The 22,684-nt window shown below is 41.1% G+C and overlaps 1 protein-coding gene across 7 annotated transcripts in view; it reads right to left on the bottom strand.

Annotated features, from left to right (window-relative positions):
• Positions 1-2,855: 2,855 nt before the first annotated feature.
• Positions 2,856-22,684, bottom strand: part of LOC137084928 (cGMP-dependent 3',5'-cyclic phosphodiesterase) — a 165,176-nt gene continuing 145,347 nt past the window's right edge. For all 7 annotated transcript variants that reach the window (XM_067451491.1, XM_067451495.1, XM_067451493.1 and 4 more), the window contains 13 exons: positions 19,205-19,379; positions 18,330-18,442; positions 18,012-18,212; positions 17,863-17,933; positions 12,364-12,486; positions 11,924-12,011; positions 11,786-11,833; positions 11,024-11,098; positions 10,851-10,950; positions 9,655-9,767; positions 9,408-9,446; positions 8,411-8,517; positions 2,856-7,686 (listed from right to left, as the gene is read on the bottom strand). In XM_067451491.1, the coding sequence (XP_067307592.1) occupies positions 7,452-7,686; positions 8,411-8,517; positions 9,408-9,446; positions 9,655-9,767; positions 10,851-10,950; positions 11,024-11,098; positions 11,786-11,833; positions 11,924-12,011; positions 12,364-12,486; positions 17,863-17,933; positions 18,012-18,212; positions 18,330-18,442; positions 19,205-19,379 (1,488 nt within the window). In that variant the 3' untranslated portion in view covers positions 2,856-7,451. The remainder of the gene's footprint in view (positions 7,687-8,410; positions 8,518-9,407; positions 9,447-9,654; positions 9,768-10,850; positions 10,951-11,023; positions 11,099-11,785; positions 11,834-11,923; positions 12,012-12,363; positions 12,487-17,862; positions 17,934-18,011; positions 18,213-18,329; positions 18,443-19,204; positions 19,380-22,684) is intronic.

Below are 22,684 nucleotides of genomic sequence, written 5' to 3'. Positions count from 1 at the left end.
AGTGTTTTTGGAGGTTAAGTGTAGAGTATGCTTGACCTGCTAATGACAATTAAAGTTGCTTAAATAATAAATAAAAAAACGACGTTGGGCATGCAATGGATGTAACTAAACCATCTTCAGGCTAGCCAATAACATTTGTAAAAGGTATCGATGACATTTGTACATTTGTAATTAAACTTGATTACTTGTTATGGTTTTTGTTTGATATTCATATTAGAATAAATTAATTTAATAGTTTTGGACAAAATTAAGAATGTTAACCTAAACCTGTTAACCTGTATTCAACTAAATGGCATTGAATTAACCTCATGTTAAAAAAAAACAACAACTTACATTTACTGAAATAAACAATGTTAATTAAATTCAACATAACCCAGTTACATGGAGCTTGTTGACATAACAAAATAAGTAAATCTAATGTATCATTATTTTAAAATGTTTTTTGAGTGTAGGAAGATAATCACAATAATGTGAATGTTCCAAAGCCCAACCAAAGGTAACACTGATCTCCATAATGGTGACTTTTTCTTTTCTTTTTCTTTTTTTGACAAAATGGCACTCAAACCAATCTATTAATCTTATCTTGGGTTTTCCGAGTAATCAAGGACTATTATGTGAATAGTACAGATTATTCGATCTTTTATAATTAAGACATTAAGTAAAGTTAACTAAAAAGAATTAAATATCACTGTCAATATGTCGAGTTACTGATGTTAGTGCACCTGTCGATCATACCTTTTTTTCCCCAAGATATAAAAAATACAACTGTCAAAATTGCATACAAATAAATATCAATAAAAGCAAAGCATCATGGGGGATTGTATCCAGATCGCATTCAGGTTATATAGTACATACTCTTTTAGCCCTCGTTAAGTACATACGGTAACACTTTAGCATGAGGAACACATATTCACTATTAACTCCGACTTTTGCCTCAATAAACTCCTAATTTACTGCTTATTAATAGTTAGTAAGGTAGTTTCTGTAGCGGTTAAGTTTAGGTATTGGGTCGGATCAAGGGATGTAGAATAAGCTCATGCAGAATAAGGCATTAATATGAGCTTTAGAAGTTAATGCCTTATTCTGCATGAGTTTATTCTACATCCCTTAATCCGACCCAATATTAGTGTTGAAATCCGATGGCTCAGAAAGGCCTTCATTGACACCAATGTCATTTCCTCTCTCAAGACCCATAAAGGCACTAAAGACGTCGTTACAAAGCCCATCTCACTACAGCGGCTCTACAATCATTGATGAAGAGGCCAGAATAGAGTTAGTGCGCAAAAACACTAAATAACGACTTATATAGTGATGGCCGATTTCAGAACAAAGCTTCGAACCGTTATGAGTCAGTGAATCGATTCATGATTCGGACCGTTATGAGTCAGAGAATCGATTCATGATTCGGACCGTTATGAGTCAAAGAATCGATTCATGATTCGGACCGTTATGAGTCAGAGAATCGATTCATGATTCGAACCGTTATGAGTCAGTGAATCGATTCATGATTCGGATTGTGATTTCAGCAGTTTAACAAGCAATCCAAATCCAATTTAATTTTTGGGTGAACTAACCCTTTAATGCAAATGAGACCTTATTGTAAAGTGTTGGCTTTTATTATGACGTTTACATGTATTTATGTTGGAAAATTGTGTTTTTCTGTGATGGAGAAAAGGTGAGATGAGACCGGTTTCATGAATATAACACATTAAAAAAGAAAACTCTGTGTGTGTGTGTGTGTGTGTGTGTGTGTGTGTGTGTGTGTGTGTGTGTGTGTGTGTGTGTGTGTGTGTGTGTGTGTGTTCGTGTTCATACACTGGTGCTCAGAATGACTTTAAAATGTTTAAAATTTATTTTTTACAGCGCTGAATAAAAATCACACGAATGAAGTGTGTTTGTGGTTGTTTCGACTGAGCAAAAACAAATATAAGTTATTTATATTTTCATTCATATTTCCAAACTTCCTGTGAGTTAAAGACACAATCAACCTGAACAATATCTACACAAACGTGTGTTAGACTGTTCAGCATTAATGACTAGAAAACACAGACATTTATTTATACACTGTAAAAAATATTTTTGGTTTAACTTTAAAAAGTAAGTAACCTAGTAAGCTTCAAATTTTGAGTTTATTGAAATGAAAATTTGAGTTGACACAATGAAGGAAATTGGTTTAATGAATATAAACTCAAAATATCATTGTATCTGAACCAAATAAAAATGTGATAAATCATAAAAATAGCACAATTTGGCTGCGTCATCACAAATAAAACACACAATTACCCAATATGCTTACAGAATCTTTTAATAATATTAAATAAAGGTTGTTGATTCTCAAAAATATTCGTTGTATTAACTCAATTTTTTTATTTCAATGAACTCATTTAAGGGAACTGGTAACTTATTTTTAAAATAATTTTATACAGTGCAATATTACAGTAATATGGTGTCATTTGTTGACATTAATGCTTTATCTCACAATATCTGATCATCTCTGTTCATGTTAGTTCAAAAATACAGTCACACTTCACAATAATGTCCCGTTAGTTAATAATGCATTAAATAAAGTAAAAAAAGAGCAATTCTTTTATTTATGTTTTACAATATTTATTAATTTTTGTTATCTAAGCCCTCGTATGTGAAACCAGGCCATTATGTTTAGTTTTTAGTAATATTAGAAAATGTTAAAACTAATGAATGCCTTAGATGCATTGATTATGTTAGTTCATGTTAACTAATTTTACTGTAAAGCATTAGCAATGAAACTCAAACCTGTTTCGTTTGTGATGGATTTAGTGAAGCCAAAACCAAACCCTCAATGATTCGGTCATGAGAAAGAGCTTTTACAGCAGAAGTGACACGAGAGAACGCTTTTATTCCAAACAAAAGAAAAACAATATTATTTACCGTCACCTACAGTACAAACGTGTACAAATACCAGAAAATAGAATCAAAGTGTGTGTAAAAAGTAATCCTGTAGAAATGGATGTTATGTACACGAGGCGACGCGAAAACCACTTATTGCACAAGAAAACAATAGCATCTGTAATAATCAACTTAAAATACAATGGAGAAATAAGAAACTCTATAAGAAAACATTTAAATTATTTAAAGTTGACTGCCAGCATGTTTTTTTTTTAATATATGTATTTTTTTTCTTTGAAATACAGCAGAAATCGTTAGAAAAAATTAAATGTTCTAAGCCAGAAATCCATAACATTTCCTTACACTGTAACACCGGACTGAGGATTTATCATAAATATCTAAAACACAAATCTTCACAGCTAGTTTTTCTTGAAGCAGAAGGTGTGTGTTTGGATCTCTGGCTCAGCGAAACAGTAGTTTTTTACTCGTGTGTTTTTACGTTAAGCTCTGATGACAAAGAGAGTTGCATTTTCTGAAACAATGTCAGACTCGCAGAAATCTTACAGTAAAACATCAGCACAATCCCGGCCGAACTGGCATATTTCATCAAAAATCAAGATCGAAATACAAGGTTTCCATGGAGACGTTTTTAGGACCATTAATATTTTTGCACTGACACACACACACACACACACACACACACACACACACACACACACACACACACACACACACACACTCACACTCACACTCACACTCACACACACCTTTGATAATGTCTAAATATAACTCCAAATGCAATACCTATTAAAAGTAATTATACCTGAAAATGAGTAAAAGGTTTTCTCAACCCTGTTTAAAAATAGGCCTCTGCTGCCATATAGTGGTTATACTATCCACGACATATTTTTTTTTCACCAGATAACACTTATCTGCCTATTTTTACATTTTGACAAAAGTGTATGTGTGTGTGTGTGTGTGTGTGGGGGGGGGGGGGGTGACCTACGTACACACATACAAGGGTTATTAACATTATCTAAAGCTACAAAGTTTATGGTCATGGCAACATTTGTAATTTTCGGTGGAGTTTTTCCAAGTAATGGTTATATTTGACTTCAAGTTGAAACACAAAAACTATTAGCTATAAATAAACTAAAACTGAAATAAAAAAAAACTAAACCTAAATATAAATATAAATATAACAAATTTAAATATGACAAAAGCACATTATGAAATAACAAATAAAATGAACATAAAAGCTCAGTTAATTAAAAAATATTACTATAACTATAGTAAAAATAACATTAAACAGACATTGTATGTGTAATAAATTCTATTGAATCAAGTGTCATTTGACACAATAATGACTATAAAGGATCTTTTGGGGTAATTTCTCACAAATAAATTTGATTAGATGAATAGATTGCCTTATCATGTAATTAATTACACACACACACACACACACACACACACACACACACACACACACACACACACACACACACACACACACACACACACACACACACACACACACACACACACACACATATATATACACACAGAAACATATGATATCAATATGATATCAGGAAAGGGTTAATTTTATGTTACGATGAGAACAATCTTAATGGTCCTAAAAACAGGCTTCCTATCATTTGTTTTATTCTTTTGATTTTAGAGTGAAATATGGTAGAGCTTTGCAAAATTCACACATGGCGACCCGTGAGCGAGAAAAACTAGCTTTTTCATAAAACGGACATCATCATCATCATCATCATCATCATCATCATCATCACCTTCTCCGTGTTCAGTTCCTCTGCAGATTTTGGCAAATGCACTTACAGTCACACCTGTGCAAACACACATTTACACACCGCAGATAGATATATCCATGTAGCTTCAGAACTGTGCACAGACAGACTGAATGTTTTACACATACGTATATCTGGTTTAAAGTCCCTCAGGAAGGCAACGCAAACATTTGTAAGGCAAGATCCATTTGACGCACACATTCTGCCATCCTGAGAAAGAAAAGTGTGAGGGCCACGCGCGTAGCCCTTTAAAACACACATCTGTATGTACAGAGCTTCAGAAGCTCCGTGTGTCTCTCTCCGTTTGCCACGCTCAGATTTCATATGATTGTTTGGGGATTTGGGGAATGAAGAAATCTTGCTTTCCCCGGTGTAAATGAGGAGACCTGACGCCTGAGAGACGCAATCAGTTGATTAATTATCCATTCGTCTGACAAATGTCTGTGTGGCTTAGTTTTCCTTCAGCTTCTCCTGGTAAACGGTGGGAAAACAATCATGACTTTTCTGAGCTAATTTGATGACGTTTGCATTAGTGATTCTGTTACATGAGTTTGTTACTTTGAAGCTGCATTGAAACAATAAGTTCTAAAAACTGTAACACTGGAATTGTTTGCTTTAGAACTCTCAGCTGACAGAACTGACACAATGTTTCATTTTAGAACTCTAAACTTACACAATGTTTCATTTTAGAACTCTAAACCAACACAATGTTTCATTTTAGAACTCTAAACTTACACAATGTTTCATTTTAGAACTCTAAACCAACACAATGTTTCATTTTAGAATTCTAAACTAACACAATGTTTCATTAGAACTCTAAACTGACACAATGTTTCATTAGAAATCTAAACTGACACAATGTTTCATTAGAACTCTAAACTGACACAATGTTTCATTTTAGAACTCTAAACTGACACAATGTTTCATTTTAGAACTCTAAACTGACACAATGTTTCATTTTAGAACTCTAAACTGACACAATGTTTCATTTTAGAACTCTAAACTGACACAATGTTTCATTTTAGAACTCTAAACTGACACAATGTTTCATTAGAACTCTAAACTGACACAATGTTTCATTTTAGAACTCTAAACTTACACAATGTTTCATTTTAGAACTCTAAACCAACACAATGTTTCATTTTAGAATTCTAAACTAACACAATGTTTCATTAGAACTCTAAACTGACACAATGTTTCATTAGAACTCTAAACTGACACAATGTTTCATTTTAGAACTCTAAACTGACACAATGTTTCATTAGAACTCTAAACTGACACAATGTTTCATTAGAACTCTAAACTGACACAATGTTTCATTAGAACTCTAAACTGACACAATGTTTCATTTTAGAACTCTAAACTGACACAATGTTTCATTTTAGAACTCTAAACTGACACAATGTTTCATTTTAGAAATCTAAACTGACACAATGTTTCATTTTAGAACCCTCAGCTGACACAATGTTTCATTTTAGAACTCTAAGCTGACACAATGTTTCATTAGAACTCTAAACTGACACAATGTTTCATTTTAGAACCCTCAGCTGACACAATGTTTCATTTTAGAACTCTCAGCTGATATGTTTCATTTTAGAATTCTAAACTGACACAATGTTTCATTTTAGAACTCTAAGCTGACACAATGTTTCATTTTAGAACTCTAAGCTGACACAATGTTTCATTTTAGAACTCTAAGCTGACACAATGTTTCATTTTAGAACTCTAAACTGACACAATGTTTCATTTTAGAACTCTAAGCTGACACAATAGAGACAGAGCGACACGCGTCATAATCTGAAGCCATGCCCACCGGGGGGAAACAAACCAACCGTCTCCATTAACTTTCTATTGCGGGATGCGCCTCCTTGTCATTTCTCAATTATTACAAAAAAACTATCAATGTCTAAAAGCTGATATGTGACAAGGTGTACAGAAAACGAACTAAAAAACCCAGAACCAAAAACCCAGAAGTATTTATAAGCTGTTGACCCAAAAAACGAGTGTTTAAGGGCACAAAAGTGGATACAGGCACTTGAGTCTGAGCGCGACATGTTATATTACACTGAGAACTACGCCCACTGGAGGGTAAAGTAATCAGCGACAGGAAATATAATATATAAAACTGACATTTGGATATTTGACAACATGTTTACTGCACACGTAGACATACTGAGACATACTGAGTGTCAGGATCCCAAAATGGACCCATTCTTCTGCTGCAGCTTCATGTCTTATTGCCTGTGTGCACTTTTATCTCCTTAAACGCTCGTTGTTTGCTATCGACAGCTTATAAAAACTTAGTTATGTGTTTTTTAGCTTGTTTGCTGTACACCTTGTCACGTATCAGCTTTTAGACATTGTTCTGTTTATTGTTATAAATAAGAAAAGACGAGGCGACCGTTTCACGCAATACAAAGTCAATGGAGAGAGTTGGATTGTTCCCACCCCCCACCTGGGCGTGGCCTAAATATGTTCTGTCTCTGTTTCATTTTAGAACTCTCAGCAGACACAATTTTTCATTTTAGAACTCTCAGCAGACACAATGTTTCATTTTAGCATTTAGGAATTCAATCAATCACATAAGTTCAGGGCCACTGAGGATGTAACAGTTTTAGGCAAATTCCCTCTATTTTTCTGTCCAAACGTCACACGCTCCGCTGACTGTGCAACGCCATCCGTCCCGCAACGGCAAAAAGGTGACGACGAACCTTTCCACTGCATTTTTTAGCGAGACGGATCTCCGCCCCATGACCTTTGCCCCCAGTGACCTCACTGGTCGTGTTTTTGGCAGTCGTCGTCCAGGCATCCGTTCATGCGGTGCGAGTCGTCTCCGAAGGCGCCCTGAGACTGCAGCAGCTCGAACTCCTCATCCAGGAAGTCCAGCGAGTTGTTGCTAGGCAGGCCGCGGATGGTGAACTTGTTGGAGACTTTGGCCCATTGCTCGCGGTTGGCGGCCACTCGCTCGTACAGCTCAGCCGCGCGCGGGAACAGCTCCTGCAGGAGCCTGAGAAACAACATCAGAGTTACGAGAGAGAGAGAGAGAGAGAGAGAGAGAGAGAGAGAGAGAGAGAGAGAGAGAGAGAGAGAGAGAGAAAGAGAGAGAGCGACAGACAGACAGACAGACAGACAGACAGACAGACAGGTAGGTAGATAGGTAGGTAGATAGATAGATAGATAGATAGATAGATAGATAGATAGATAGATAGATAGATAGATAGATAGATAGATAGATAGATAGATAGATAGATAGATAGATAGATAGATAGATAGTGCAGCTGAAAGCAAAACTAGAGGTTTATCGCATTTGTAGAAAGATAGCATTATTGCATAAAGAAAGACCTTAAAACAGCGGTTTTTTTGCCGAACATTTCCTCACCCCCATGTCATCCAATAAATGTGAATTGCACCTATTTTGTCATTATAGAATAATTTATTATTCTGCAAAAAAAAAATATACGTACTCTTACACACTCGGGTCGTTAGCGACCCTATTCGATTTTGACCAAAAACTAGTGGAAAAACAGGCATTCAAATATAATTGTAATATTTTTTCTTGCTATATTGCTTAAAATGGATTGATTGAGGAATACTAAGAATGTTGATGTCTAATTTTAAAAAATGAACGAGGAGGAGGGTAGTGAATGAGGTCTCGGGTTGCTAACGACCAGAGGTATGTATTTAAGGGTTAAACATGCGCCACATTCATATGTAATGAGCGTAGCTCTCACTTGTATATGGGCATGGCGATGTGTTCCATGAAGCTGATCTGGAGTTCAGGGATGTAGGCTTTCTCACGGTCCATCATCTCACTGGGTCTATTTCCCATCGCCTTCTCCTGCAAACACACAGCTGCTTTCAGTCTGCTTGCTCTCAGAAATATGAATCATACTGTACCATATTTATGATATGGCTCAAAACGCTCAACGTGATCTGATAAACCGGGCTAATCTGCACTGATCTTATCAAGAAAACACGAGAATCACTTTTTATCATATTGTTATCATTTGTTATCATTTATCATATTTTTATCCATGTTTAAATTGGACTGAAGCAGAAACTTGATTATCCAGACCTCAAAATTAACTCTTTTTTTAAATGTATATGTACAAATTATTTGTTATTTATGACGTGAATATAAACTTTTTAACATTTTCTAATTTAATATTATTATTAATAATAATATATTTGTTGGAATTCATGCAGACATCATTTATTATTGAAATCATGAGTATGAAATATGATCATCAGGCTGTTAATGAAGGTTCATCTGTCAATCATCGTTGCACTGCATTGCATTATAATGTTTTAAAAACAGAAAAAACTTACTTAGACAAATCAATATCAATATCTGCCAATAATACTGATATTTACATGTCATTATAAAGGTCTCATCGATTTACATTACAAGCATCAGAATTTCATATCAATATCAGAATCTGCTCCAAATTTCTTATATTTGCTCCGTTTGAGTTTCCGCTTTCAAATCTATAAAGTTATTCATGAGAAACAAAACGTATTCGGGGAATCAAGATTATAATTTTGGAAATCAATATTGATATCGGCACTGAATATTCAGCATCTTTTCAACAGTGATGTATAAGTATTGTACCGTTTTTATCTTTATATGTTCTTTACATGTTTCTTTTCTTTTCAGTAATAGTTTTCAGCCATATGTCAGAGCTGAAGGCCACACGCCACAGCAAGTGTAAATCAAGCTGAACTCACCAAATCACCCTGAGAGAAAAACTCCTTATAGATCAACTCCTGCAAAACAACCACAGAAGAGTGAGTGCGTGAGTGAGTGAGTGTGTGTGTGTGTGTGTGTGTGTGTGTGTGTGTGTGTGTGTGTGTGTGTGTGTGTGTGTGTGTGTGTGTGTGTGTGTGTGTGTGTGTGTGTGTGTGTGTGTGTGTGTGTGAGTGTGTGTGTGTGTGTGTGTGTGCGTGTGTGTGTGTGTGTGTGTGTGTGTGTTACCGCGATCTTCCTGGTGGTCTTCCAGCCTTTGGTCTGGTCAGAGAGGTCGCAGGAGGTCATGAGCAGGCAGAGCAGCAGACTGCGATGCGTTTGGTTCTTCGAGTTATAGCCGACTGTAAACACACGATGGGTTTCATCTTCAGCTCTCCATAATTACAACACTTGGTCTCACTGGGCTTTTAGTTATCTGTATTTTTATTCCATTTTGCAGAACTGATATGATATTTTATTATTATCAATCAATCAATCATCTTTATTTCTATCGCTCTTCTCCAGCGCCGATTGTGTCAGAGCAGCTTCAGTGTTAAACAGGACAATACTGCAGCAGAATTAGATTTGGCTGTACAGTCGTTCTGGAGTAAACAGTGATGTTATCAGCTTATTTTAATTTATCACAGAGAGACAATGCTGGCAGTTCAGTATTATAGTTTATAGAAATAAATAAGACCTCATTCATTAATGTTATTTGTATATTTAGTTGAATAACTCAGATCTTAATTTTAGTGTCCCCAATTAGTTAGTTACATGTTTATTTGCATTATTATTTTATTTTACAAAATTAACTTTTTTATCAATGTATATGTACACATTTCGTGTCATTTGTGACATGAACAACGTTTTTTTTTAAGTTTTTTTTAAATAAAACATATTTTTTCAACATTTATTATTATTATTATTATTATTATTTAAATGTATTAAACTTTCATTATAATTCATTAAAATAAATATAATCTTTTTTTATTTAATTATATTATATTTAAAAATAAAAACCAAACATTTATTTTTTATTATATATATATATATATATATATATATATATATATATATATATATATATATATATATATATATATATATATATATATAATCAAACTTATTTTTATCAACTTTTAATATTTGTATTATTTAAAAAGAAAAATAACCTATTTTTTTTTACTTTTATTTTATTAAAATTTTCACCTTAAAATATTTTGTTATAAAAAAATAAAACGTACTTTTTCAACATTTATTTTATTATTATTTTTTATTTTTTTAAATTTCATTATAATTTAAAAAAATGCATATAAAACATATATTTTTTTTACTTTTATTTTTATGGGGAAAAAAATGTTTTGACTTAAAAAATAAATAAATGTAATCATTAGTTAAAAGCTGAAGAGCAGCGATATAATGAAGCTGATCCTCTGGCGTCTCACCGTCGGCCATCTTCTGCAGGTCCTTGAAGATCCTCAGGTGATGAGCCAAATCTGTGGCCAGAATGATGTCTCGGATCAGATCCAGCATCCGCTGATAGTCCTGAAAACGGGAAGAGTCAGAAGACGGACCTCAGTGTCCAAAACAACCAAAGCCAGAAGCATTACTGACGGACCTTTCTGGAGAACTTCTCAAAGATGTTGCAGCCGTGTGTGTTGAGGATCGCGATGGCCTGAGCAAAGTGATGTCTCTGTAACACACACACACACACACACACACACACACGCACACACACACACACACACACACACACACACACACACACACACACACACACACACACACACACACACACACACACACACAAACAAATTATTATTTCTTTTTTTGTGACATATGGGGACATTCCATAGGCGTAATGGTTTTTATACTGTACAAACCGTATTTACTATCCCCTTACACTGCCCCTAAACCTACCCATCACACACACACACACACACACACACACACACACACACACACACACACACACACACACACACACACACACACACACACACACACACACACACACACACAAACTCTGAGTGTGTTGGAGTCAGTTAAGCAGCAGAGGGCAGCAGGTGTTCAGATGCACACATGCAATCTCTCTCTCACACACTTATTCTTAAGCTCTCTCTCTCTCTCTCTCTCTCTCTCTCTCACACACACACACACACACACACACACACACACACACACACACACACACACACACACACACACACACACTCAGATGCACACATGCAAACTCTCACTCTCTCTCACACACACATTCTCAAGCTCTCTCTCTCTCTCTCTCTCTCTCTCTCTCTCTCACACACACACACACACTGCGTGTGTTTGAGTCAGTTAAGCAGCAGAGGGCAGCAGAGGGCCGCAGGTGTTCAGTGTGTACCTCCATCACAGAGCCCTCTGAGCTGTAAAGCGCCGCCAGGACGGATTGCTGGAGAAAACAAAACCATAAATGAAGAGATTAATGTTTTGCGTCTGAAGCGCTCGAGGTTTCCACAGCGCAGGAGTTTCTGGGACGTACCGAGTCGACCTGAAAGGAGTTGTTGGTTCCTCGATGGTCCAGATCGTGACACATGCAGGACACAAACAGCGCCAGAATCTCTATATCTCTGCCAGAAACACACACCGATCACAAACGGAGACACATCTTCACTACAAAAAAGTGTGTGTGTGTGTGTGTACTTGTTTATATTTCACTGACCAAATGTCCTGACAATGTAACATAAACCTGAGATCAGCAGCCAGCGGTCCCCATAATGTAAATGGATTTATAATCATAATAAATTATGTTTTTGTGTGTGTGTGTGTGTGTGTGTGTGTGTGTGTGTGTGTGTGTGTGTGTGTGTGTGTGTGTGTGTGTGTGTGTGTGCCTGTGTTTGTGTGTGTGTGTGTGTGTGTGTGTGTGTGTGTGTGTGTGTGTGTGTGTGTGCACGTGCGTGCGTGCGGTGTGTGTGTTCTTACTCGAGGTAGTTGGATAGTTCCAGGTTCTTGTACAGCAGGTAGCAGAAGTGTGAGACGGAGAACGCGTGCATCCAGTTGTGGTACGGAGGGTCTCTGTAGCCCTTCTTCACCATCAGACAGAACCTGAACAACCAGAAAAATCCACAGCACCGTTTATTCTCACACGGACCTCACTGTTGATTCCTCTCAGTTGATCGACACTCCATCAGCCTGAAGTCTAACATCCCATGATGTCAAATATGACTTATAGATGAGATGCTCCATTGCCTGGCAACCGCCTCAGCATCAGCGAGTCCTTGCTCAGGTGAGATAGTGATGAAATATACATGAGATCAACAGATGACTGTCAAAGTGTGTTTACCCCAACATGTGTTTGACAAGAAAAACCAGAAGACATGACTGTGTGTCACGGTCTCAGGATATTTTTTTACCATCAAAAATGTTTTATTAACATAGACACCGATCAGGCATAACATTATGACTGGTGAATAACACTGATGATCTCTTCATCACGGCTCCTGTTAGTGGGTGGGATATATTAGGCAAAAAGTGAACATGTTCTCCTCAGAGTTGATGTGTGTGAAGCAGGAGAAATGGGCAACCGTAAGGATTTGAGCGAGTTTGGCCAGATTGTGACGGCTAGACGACTGGGTCTGAGCATCTCCAAAACTGCAGCTCTTGTGGGCTGTTCCCGGTCTGCAGTGGTCAGTATCTATCAAAAGTGCTCCAAGGAAGGACCAGTGGAGAACCGGTCACAGGGTCATGGGCGGCCAAGGCTCATTGATGCACGTGGGGAGCGAAGGCTGGCCCGTGTGGGTTTCCCTGGGTCATCATTGTCCCTGAATGCCCTGACGTTACCCACCAGACCTACTTCGGCTTTGGTGGGTAAAGTTTATTCGGCGGCAGGTCATGTCTGCACACCATGTCGAATTTTGCCGGCATACCTGGCTCACCTGCTTAAAGACCTTGATGAGGGCGAGGGTGTAAGCCTAAACGTTATAAAAGAGCTGTGCCGGACCACACACTGCAAAAAAATGCTCTTCTTACTCAGTATTTTTGTCTTGTGTCTAGTCCAAACATCTAAAAATTCTTAAAACAAGAAGTATTTACTAGACAAGCAAAAGTAATTGTCTTGTTTTGGGGAAAATAACTCAAAATGAAGAGAGTTTTTGCTTGAAATAAGAAAAATAATCTGCCAATGGGGTGAGAATAATTATCTTAATTCAAACAGAAAACAAGATTATTTTTCCCTTTTGGGGGCCTTCCACAACACAGGAAGTTCCTGATGTTCACTTTTGGGGGCCTTCTACAACACAGGAGGTTCCTGATGTTCACTTTAGGGTGCCTTTCACAAAACAGGAGGTTCTTGAGGTTCACTTTAGGGGGCCTTCCACAACACAGGAAGTTCCTGATGTTCACTTTTGGGGGCCTTCCACAACACGGGAGGTTCTTGAGGTTCACTTTAGGAGGCCTTCCACAACACAGGAGGTTCTTGAGGTTTACTTTTGGGGGCCTTCCACAACACAGAAGGTTCTTGAGGTTCACTTTTGGGGGCCTGTCACAACACAGGAAGTTCCTGATGTTCACTTTTGGGGGCCTTCTACAACACAGGAGGTTCCTGATGTTCACTTTAGGGTGCCTTTCACAAAACAGGAGGTTCTTGAGGTTCACTTTAGGGGGCCTTCCACAACACAGGAAGTTCCTGATGTTCACTTTTGGGGGCCTTCCACAACACGGGAGGTTCTTGAGGTTCACTTTAGGAGGCCTTCCACAACACAGGAGGTTCTTGAGGTTTACTTTTGGGGGCCTTCCACAACACAGAAGGTTCTTGAGGTTCACTTTTGGGGGCCTGTCACAACACAGGAAGTTCCTGATGTTCACTTTTGGGGGCCTTCCACAACACAGGAGGTTCTTGAGATTCACTTTTGGGGGCCTTCCCCAACACAGGAAGTTCCTGAGGTTCACTTTTGGGGGCCTTTTACAACACAGGATGTTCTTGAGGTTCCCTTTTGGGGGCCTTCCACAACACAGGAGGTTCTTGAGGTTCACTTTTGGGGGCCTTCCACAACACAGGAAGTTCCTTAGGTTCACTTTTGGGGGCCTTCGACAACACAGGAGGTTCTTGAGGTTCACTTTTGGGGGCCTTACACAACACAGGAAGTTCCTTAGGTTCACTTTTGGGGGCCTTCCACAACACAGGAGGTTCTTGAGGTTCACTTTTGGGGGCCTTCCACAACACAGGACATTCCAGAGGTTCACGTCTGGGGGCTTTCCACAAAACAGGAAGTTCCTGAGGTTCACTTTTGGGGGCCTTCCCCAACACAGGACGTTCCACAGGTTCACTTTTGGGGGCCTTCCACAACACAGGAGGTTCTTGAGGTTCACTTTTGGGGGCCTGTCACAACACAGGAAGTTCCTGATGTTCACTTTTGGGGGCCTTCCACAACACAGGAGGTTCTTGAGGTTCACTTTTGGGGGCCTTCCACAACACAGGACGTTCCAGAGGTTCACTTCTGGGGGCCTTCCCCAACACAGGAAGTTCCTGAGGTTCACTTTTGGGGGCCTTCCACAACAAAGGAGGTTCTTGAGATTCACTTTTGGGGGCCTTCCACAACACAGGAGGTTCTTGAGGTTCACTTTTGGGGGCCTTCCACAACACAGGAGGTTCTTGAGGTTCACTTTTGGGGGCCTGTCACAACACAGGAAGTTCCTGATGTTCACTTTTGGGGGCCTTCCGCAACACAGGAGGTTCTTGAGATTTACGTTTGGGGGCCTTCCACAACACAGGACGTTCCTGAGGTTCACATTTGGGGGCCTGTCACAACACAGGAGGTTCTTGAGGTTCCCTTTTGGGGGCCTTCCACAACACAGGAGGTTCTTGAGGTTCACTTTTGGGGGCCTTACACAACACAGGAAGTTCCTTAGGTTCACTTTTGGGGGCCTTCCACAACACAGGAGGTTCTTGAGGTTCACTTTTGGGGGCCTTCCACAACACAGGACATTCCAGAGGTTCACGTCTGGGGGCTTTCCACAAAACAGGAAGTTCCTGAGGTTCACTTTTGGGGGCCTTCCCCAACACAGGACGTTCCACAGGTTCACTTTTGGGGGCCTTCCACAACACAGGAGGTTCTTGAGGTTCACTTTTGGGGGCCTTCCACAACATAGGAAGTTCCTTAGGTTCACTTTTGGGGGCCTTCCACAACACAGGAGGTTCTTGAGGTTCACTTTTGGGGGCCTTCCACAACACAGGACATTCCAGAGGTTCACTTTTGGGGGCCTTCCACAACACAGGAAGTTCCTGAGGTTCACTTTTGGGGGCCTTCCACAACACAGGACGTTCCAGAGGTTCACTTCTGGGGGCCTTCCCCAACACAGGACATTCCAGAGGTTCACTTCTGGGGGCCTTCCACAACACAGGAAGTTCCTGAGGTTCACTTCTGGGGCAAAGCATATCAATATCGGATTCTTCCTTCCCTGTCACCCAGCCACTTCACAAAACGCGTGTGTGCAGCACTGGCTCCATTACGATTCCAAGGCATTTGCGTGCTCAACTATAAAGATGACTGGTTGATTTAATCTCAGTCGGAACAGCTGGCAGTTCATCATTGAGATGTCATTCTCGCCCATATGAGCACCAAGATTGAATGCAGAGAAGAGTATACTTTCTCCAGTTTCAGAGACAGTTGTGTCTGGTTCCAGCTGTGTCCAATGTGATACCTTTTGGGCTGCTGTACATATCAAAAGGTTTTCCCAGAGGGGCAACAATATTTGCATGATTAATGTTACGTGCAGATGCCTTTGTACTTTGGTTATGTATCGTGTCCCTCCTCGATGGATCTTTTGGGAGGTTCTGATCAGGAGGAACCTTCTGTTTCAGAAGGGACTTAATCTTTCAACCCCACCCAGAACTGTGGAAGAGGAAGAGTTAGGGTCATAGACTCAGGTAGCTCTTTGGTTGTTCAGACCATTCTTCACTCCAGAGCTCACTCCACGAGGAAACTGTATGCCCTGAACTGGAGAGTTTTCATTTCATGGTGCCAGAATCATCCAGTTAACGGCCCAGTTGGTACAGTGCTGAAGTTTCTGCAGGAGCAGTTCTCTGCAGGGTTATCCATTACCCCTTTTCCACCAGAATGAACCGGGTGCTAGGTCAGAGCCAGTGCTATCGTCAGTTCTAAGTTGGTTCGACTTGAGAGCCTTTAAGAACCGGTTTGGCTTTCCACATGCTAGAGAGCAACCACAGAGCTAGGTCTTACGTCACTGTATACGTCTCATCTTTCTCACTAGCATTTTAGCAATGCTAGCGAGGCAGCGGGAAATACAAACACACCAGGCTTAATCGAGATGCTTTGGACCGATCCGCCTATGATATCAAAATACCGCGTGAGCGATTCAAAAGCATAAGGATTTGTTTGCGCTCGCTGTACTTTGATGTCATACGGCGATCGGTCTCCATCTCGAACGAGCCTAATTCCCTCAATGGCTCATGGCTTTATGATCCTACATCGGCATCAAAACACAGCGAATCCAACGCATTCATGCAGCTCTCCATTAATTGTATAGATGGAGTTTACAATCGAGCAACTGTTAGCTTGATTAGGTGCTATTTAAAAAATGGCGGTGACAAGTTTGTGTTGGTCTTGTTGATCACGGTAACGCCGCTGACCCAATTGGTTCTTACTTCTAGCCCAGTAATGTTTTGGTGCTACTTAAGAACCACTTTTCCTGGCTTGGAGCTGGTGCTTTGGCTGTGGAAACACAAAGAACTGATTTGAAACTTGGCTCTGTCTCCGAACTAGCACAAGCACTGCCTTGGTGGAAAAGGGGTACCTGTCCACTGTAAAGCTATATTTATTAGCCATAGCTGCTTACTACACTCCTTTGGGTGGTATATATTTAGAGAGAGAGAGAGCCATTTGTAACTTGTTTCCTTCATGGTACTTTAGGGCTAAGGGTGCCAGCCTGGGACTTGGTGGTGGTATTGGAAGGCCTATCCCAGGCTCCTTTTAAACCTATTGAGAAGGTTCCAGTCAAGTTGCAGACGGCCATCTTGGCTATTACGTCTCTCAAAAGAATAGCAGACTTACAAGCTTTTAGTTTTTCCTTAATGTTGGGAGTTTGGAACCAGGCATTGTGAAATCCTTTCTATACCCTAGACCAGGTAATACTCCTAAGGTCTCCACTTATTGTACTGCAGGAGAAAATATCACTGGCATGGTTTATTTAGGCGCGTCGATTACACAAGAGTATGAATATTTGAAAGATTTGAGTTGTTTCGACAGTAACATGGTTACAACAGTCGTAACCTGAGATGATTCCTAAAATAAATTCAACTTTATTTATATTGCGCTTTTCCAATGCCGATTGTTTCAAAGCAGCTTCACAGTGTTAAACAGGACAATATTACAACAGAATTAGATTTGGCTAGTTTATAGAATTAAATAAGACCCAATTAATTAATTCTTCATCTGTCAATCAGACGGGTGTGTGTAACTGTACCTGGCTAATGTGTGCATGTCGATCTTATAGGTGTTTATGAAGCCCATATCTTCAAACATGCTCAGAACGCCCTGCAAGACACAAACAGACTTAATCAGTTTCTCTTCAGTCGGCCCAAATCTCATTTCCGGTCCGGTGTGTGTCGGTACCATAGGCGTGCTGTCGTCGGGCAGAGATCGCGGCGTGTAAGTGAACTCGGCGAAGTTGGGATGGATATTCTGGACTGGCTCAAGGCCGGTGTACAGAAGTTTGGTGACCTCTTCCTCCGACACCTTCATATGGTACATCATCATCTCATTGGCCAGATGACTGCGGAACTGAGCCTCGTGGACCTTCTTATACAGGAGAGACTGACACACACACACACACACACACACACACACAGATATAAGTATATCAATAAAATAGTATAATATATTTATGCATGTTTTAAGCTGTTGTGTTTTGTGTGATGTGTAAACTGGTACATGAGCGATGCTGATGCCACAGTAGATGGAGAAGGCCGTCGCCAGATCCTCATCGAAGCGGTTAAACCACGGCCCATTAGTCTTATTCACCAGCTCTGCCACTCCAATCACATCTGTGGGAGAACAAACCGTCAGACAGACAGGAGACAGAGAGACAGGTAGACAGACAGATGGACAGACAGATAGACAGACAGACAGATAGACAGACAGATGGACAGACAGACAGATGGACAGACAGACAGAGGGACAGACAGACAGAGAGATAGACAGATGAACAGACAGATAGACAGGCAGACAGATGGACAGACAGATGGACAGATGGACAGACAAGATAGACAGACAGATAGACAGACAGACAGAGGTCAGGACATGCAGTTCAGTTCGATGTTCTTGTTGTGTCGGAGCTCATGTATTTGATGCACGTCAACATCAGTTTGACTCAAAAGTCTCTGATTGTCCTCAACATCTCTGCAAGCACACAGAACGACTAGAGCACAAAACATCACACACACACACACACACACACACACACACACACACACACACACACACACACACACACACACACACACACACACACACACACACATATGTCGCACTGTGTTTTGTGTTAGTAGAGTGTTTCAGAACTGAACCTTCACTACAGTCTCAGCCTACAGGAGTCACGAGTATCTGCAGGTTTATTATTGACAGAATCGGTTCTAATGGTTCCTTAAAATCAGTGTGAAACCACTTTAACTAACAGAAGTCAGCTCCTCGATAACAGGAGGTGTCTAAAACTAAAACGTACATATTACATTTTTATATATTTAGTGCTGTGTTTCCAGGTCTGAAAGCCTCTGTTTTGCCCTGAAATGGTTCCAGGATTGACTGACCTTCGTTTTCGTCTTTGATGGGGAAGCAGAGGATGTTTCTGGTCCTGAAGCCGGTGCTGTCGTCCACTCCGCGGTAAAACAGGGGATGAGAATAGGCATCCTTAATGTTGAGGATCTTCCCAGTGGTGGCCACATGACCCGCGATTCCCTGATCCGCCGGGATACGAAACTCCTTCTGCTCATAACAAACACACACAAGATCAATAATAGAATTCGCTCACTCACACTCTCTCACTCACTCTCTCGCACACTCACTCACTCGCACACTCGCTCACTCACACACTTGCTCACTCTCTCACTCACACTCTCTCACTCACTCTCTCGCACACTCACTCACACGCACACTTGCTCACTCACTTGTACACTTGCTCACTCTCTCGTACACTTGCGCACTCTCTCACACACTTGCTCACTCACTCCTACACTTGCTCACTCTTTCGCACACTTGCTCACTCACTCCTACACTTGCTCACTCGTACACTTGCTCACTCTCTCGCATACTCGCTCACTTGCACACTTGCTCACTCTCTCGCACACTTGCTCACTCTCTCGCACACTTGCTCACTCTCTCGTACACTTGCTCACTCACTCGTACACTTGCTCACTCACTCGTACACTTGCTCACTCTCTCGCACACTTGCTCACTCACTCCTACACTTGCTCACTCGTACATTGCTCACTCTCTCGCATACTCGCTCACTCGTACACTTGCTCACTCTCTCGCACACTTGCTCACTCACTCATACACTTGCTCACTCTCTCGTACACTTGCTCACTCACTCGTACACTTGCTCACTCTCTCGCACACTTGCTCACTCACTCCTACACTTGCTCACTCGTACACTTGCTCACTCACTCGCAAACTCGCAAACTCGCTCACTCGTACACTTGCTCACTCTCTCGCACACTTGCTCATTCACTCGTACACTTGCTCACTCACTCGTACACTTGCTCACTCTCTCGCACAGTTGCTCACTTACTCGTACACTTGCTCACTCACTTGTACACTTGCTCACTCTCTCGCACACTTGCTCACTCTCTCGCACAGTTGCTCACTTACTCATACACTTGCTCACTCACTCATACACTTGCTCACTCTCTTGAACACTTGCTCATTCTCTTGCACACTTGCTCACTCACTCGTACACTTGCTCACTCTCTCGCACACTTGCTCACTCACTCGTACACTTGCTCACTCACTCGTACACTTGCTCACTCTCTTGCACACTTGCTAACTCACTCGTACACTTGCTCACTCTCTTGCACACTTGCTCACTCCCTCGTACACTTGCTCACTCTCTTGCACACTTGCTCACTCCCTCGTACACTTGCTCACTCTCTTGCACACTTGCTCACTCACTCGCAAACTCGCAAACTCGCTCACTCCCTCGTACACTTGCTCACTCTCTTGCACACTTGCTCACTCCCTCGTACACTTGCTCACTCTCTCGCACACTTGCTCACTCACTCGTACACTTGCTCACTCACTCGTACACTTGCTCACTCTCTTGCACACTTGCTAACTCACTCGTACACTTGCTCACTCTCTTGCACACTTGCTCACTCCCTCGTACACTTGCTCACTCTCTCGCACACTTGCTCACTCACTCCTACACTTGCTCACTCGTACACTTGCTCACTCACTCGCAAACTCGCAAACTCGCTCACTCGTACACTTGCTCACTCTCTCGCACACTTGCTCATTCACTCGTACACTTGCTCACTCACTCGTACACTTGCTCACTCTCTCGCACAGTTGCTCACTTACTCGTACACTTGCTCACTCACTTGTACACTTGCTCACTCTCTCGCACACTTGCTCACTCACTCGTACACTTGCTCACTCTCTCGCACAGTTGCTCACTTACTCATACACTTGCTCACTCACTCATACACTTGCTCACTCTCTTGAACACTTGCTCATTCTCTTGCACACTTGCTCACTCACTCGTACACTTGCTCACTCTCTCGCACACTTGCTCACTCACTCGTACACTTGCTCACTCACTCGTACACTTGCTCACTCTCTTGCACACTTGCTAACTCACTCGTACACTTGCTCACTCTCTTGCACACTTGCTCACTCCCTCGTACACTTGCTCACTCTCTTGCACACTTGCTCACTCCCTCGTACACTTGCTCACTCTCTTGCACACTTGCTCACTCACTCGTACACTTGCTCACTCGAACACTTGCTCACTCTCTCGCATACTCGCTCACTCGTACACTTGCTCACTCTCCCACACACTTCGCTAACTCGTACACTTGCTCGCTCACTCTCCCGCACACTTTGCTAACTCGTACACTTGCTCACTCACTCATACACTCGCACACTTGCTCACTTGCTTGCACAGTCACACACTTGCACACTCGCTCACTTGCACACTTGCTCACACGCACACACTTGCACACTCGCTCACTCTCTCGCACGCTCGCAGACTAGCTCACTCTCTCGTCCACTCGCACGCTATCTTGCACACTCACTCACAAACTCTCTCACACACTCTCTCGTGTGTATTTATATATTTTAAAACTAAGTTACACTAAATGTATTTGCTAACTGTATTGTCGTGTATTTAAATTTTTTTTTTTGTGTGTAATTTTATAATTATTTATAGTTGTGATTATTTTTAAGGTTGCCTTTCTGTACATCTGGCTGGAGGACTGCCGATGAAAATTAGCCCTTTTGAGCTAACTCGGGTACATTTACATTATTGTAATGTCAATTAATGTACATTGTCCTCTTTTAAATAAATAAACAAACAAACAAACAAACTCACTCACTCTCTGGCATGCTCTCTCGCACTTGCTCACTCACTCCTACACTTGCTCACTCGTACACTTGCTCACTCACTCGCAAACTCGCAAACTCGCTCACTCGTACACTTGCTCACTCTCTCGCACACTTGCTCATTCACTCGTACACTTGCTCACTCACTCGTACACTTGCTCACTCTCTCGCACAGTTGCTCACTTACTCGTACACTTGCTCACTCACTTGTACACTTGCTCACTCTCTCGCACACTTGCTCACTCACTCGTACACTTGCTCACTCTCTCGCACAGTTGCTCACTTACTCATACACTTGCTCACTCACTCATACACTTGCTCACTCTCTTGAACACTTGCTCATTCTCTTGCACACTTGCTCACTCACTCGTACACTTGCTCACTCTCTCGCACACTTGCTCACTCACTCGTACACTTGCTCACTCACTCGTACACTTGCTCACTCTCTTGCACACTTGCTAACTCACTCGTACACTTGCTCACTCTCTTGCACACTTGCTCACTCCCTCGTACACTTGCTCACTCTCTTGCACACTTGCTCACTCCCTCGTACACTTGCTCACTCTCTTGCACACTTGCTCACTCACTCGCAAACTCGCAAACTCGCTCACTCCCTCGTACACTTGCTCACTCTCTTGCACACTTGCTCACTCCCTCGTACACTTGCTCACTCTCTCGCACACTTGCTC

This window comes from Pseudorasbora parva, chromosome 8 (genome assembly GCF_024679245.1).
Source record: "Pseudorasbora parva isolate DD20220531a chromosome 8, ASM2467924v1, whole genome shotgun sequence".
NCBI lineage: Eukaryota > Metazoa > Chordata > Actinopteri > Cypriniformes > Gobionidae > Pseudorasbora > Pseudorasbora parva.
Note: the sequence above shows the minus strand (reverse complement) of the source record. Positions and strands in the feature narration are given on the sequence as shown.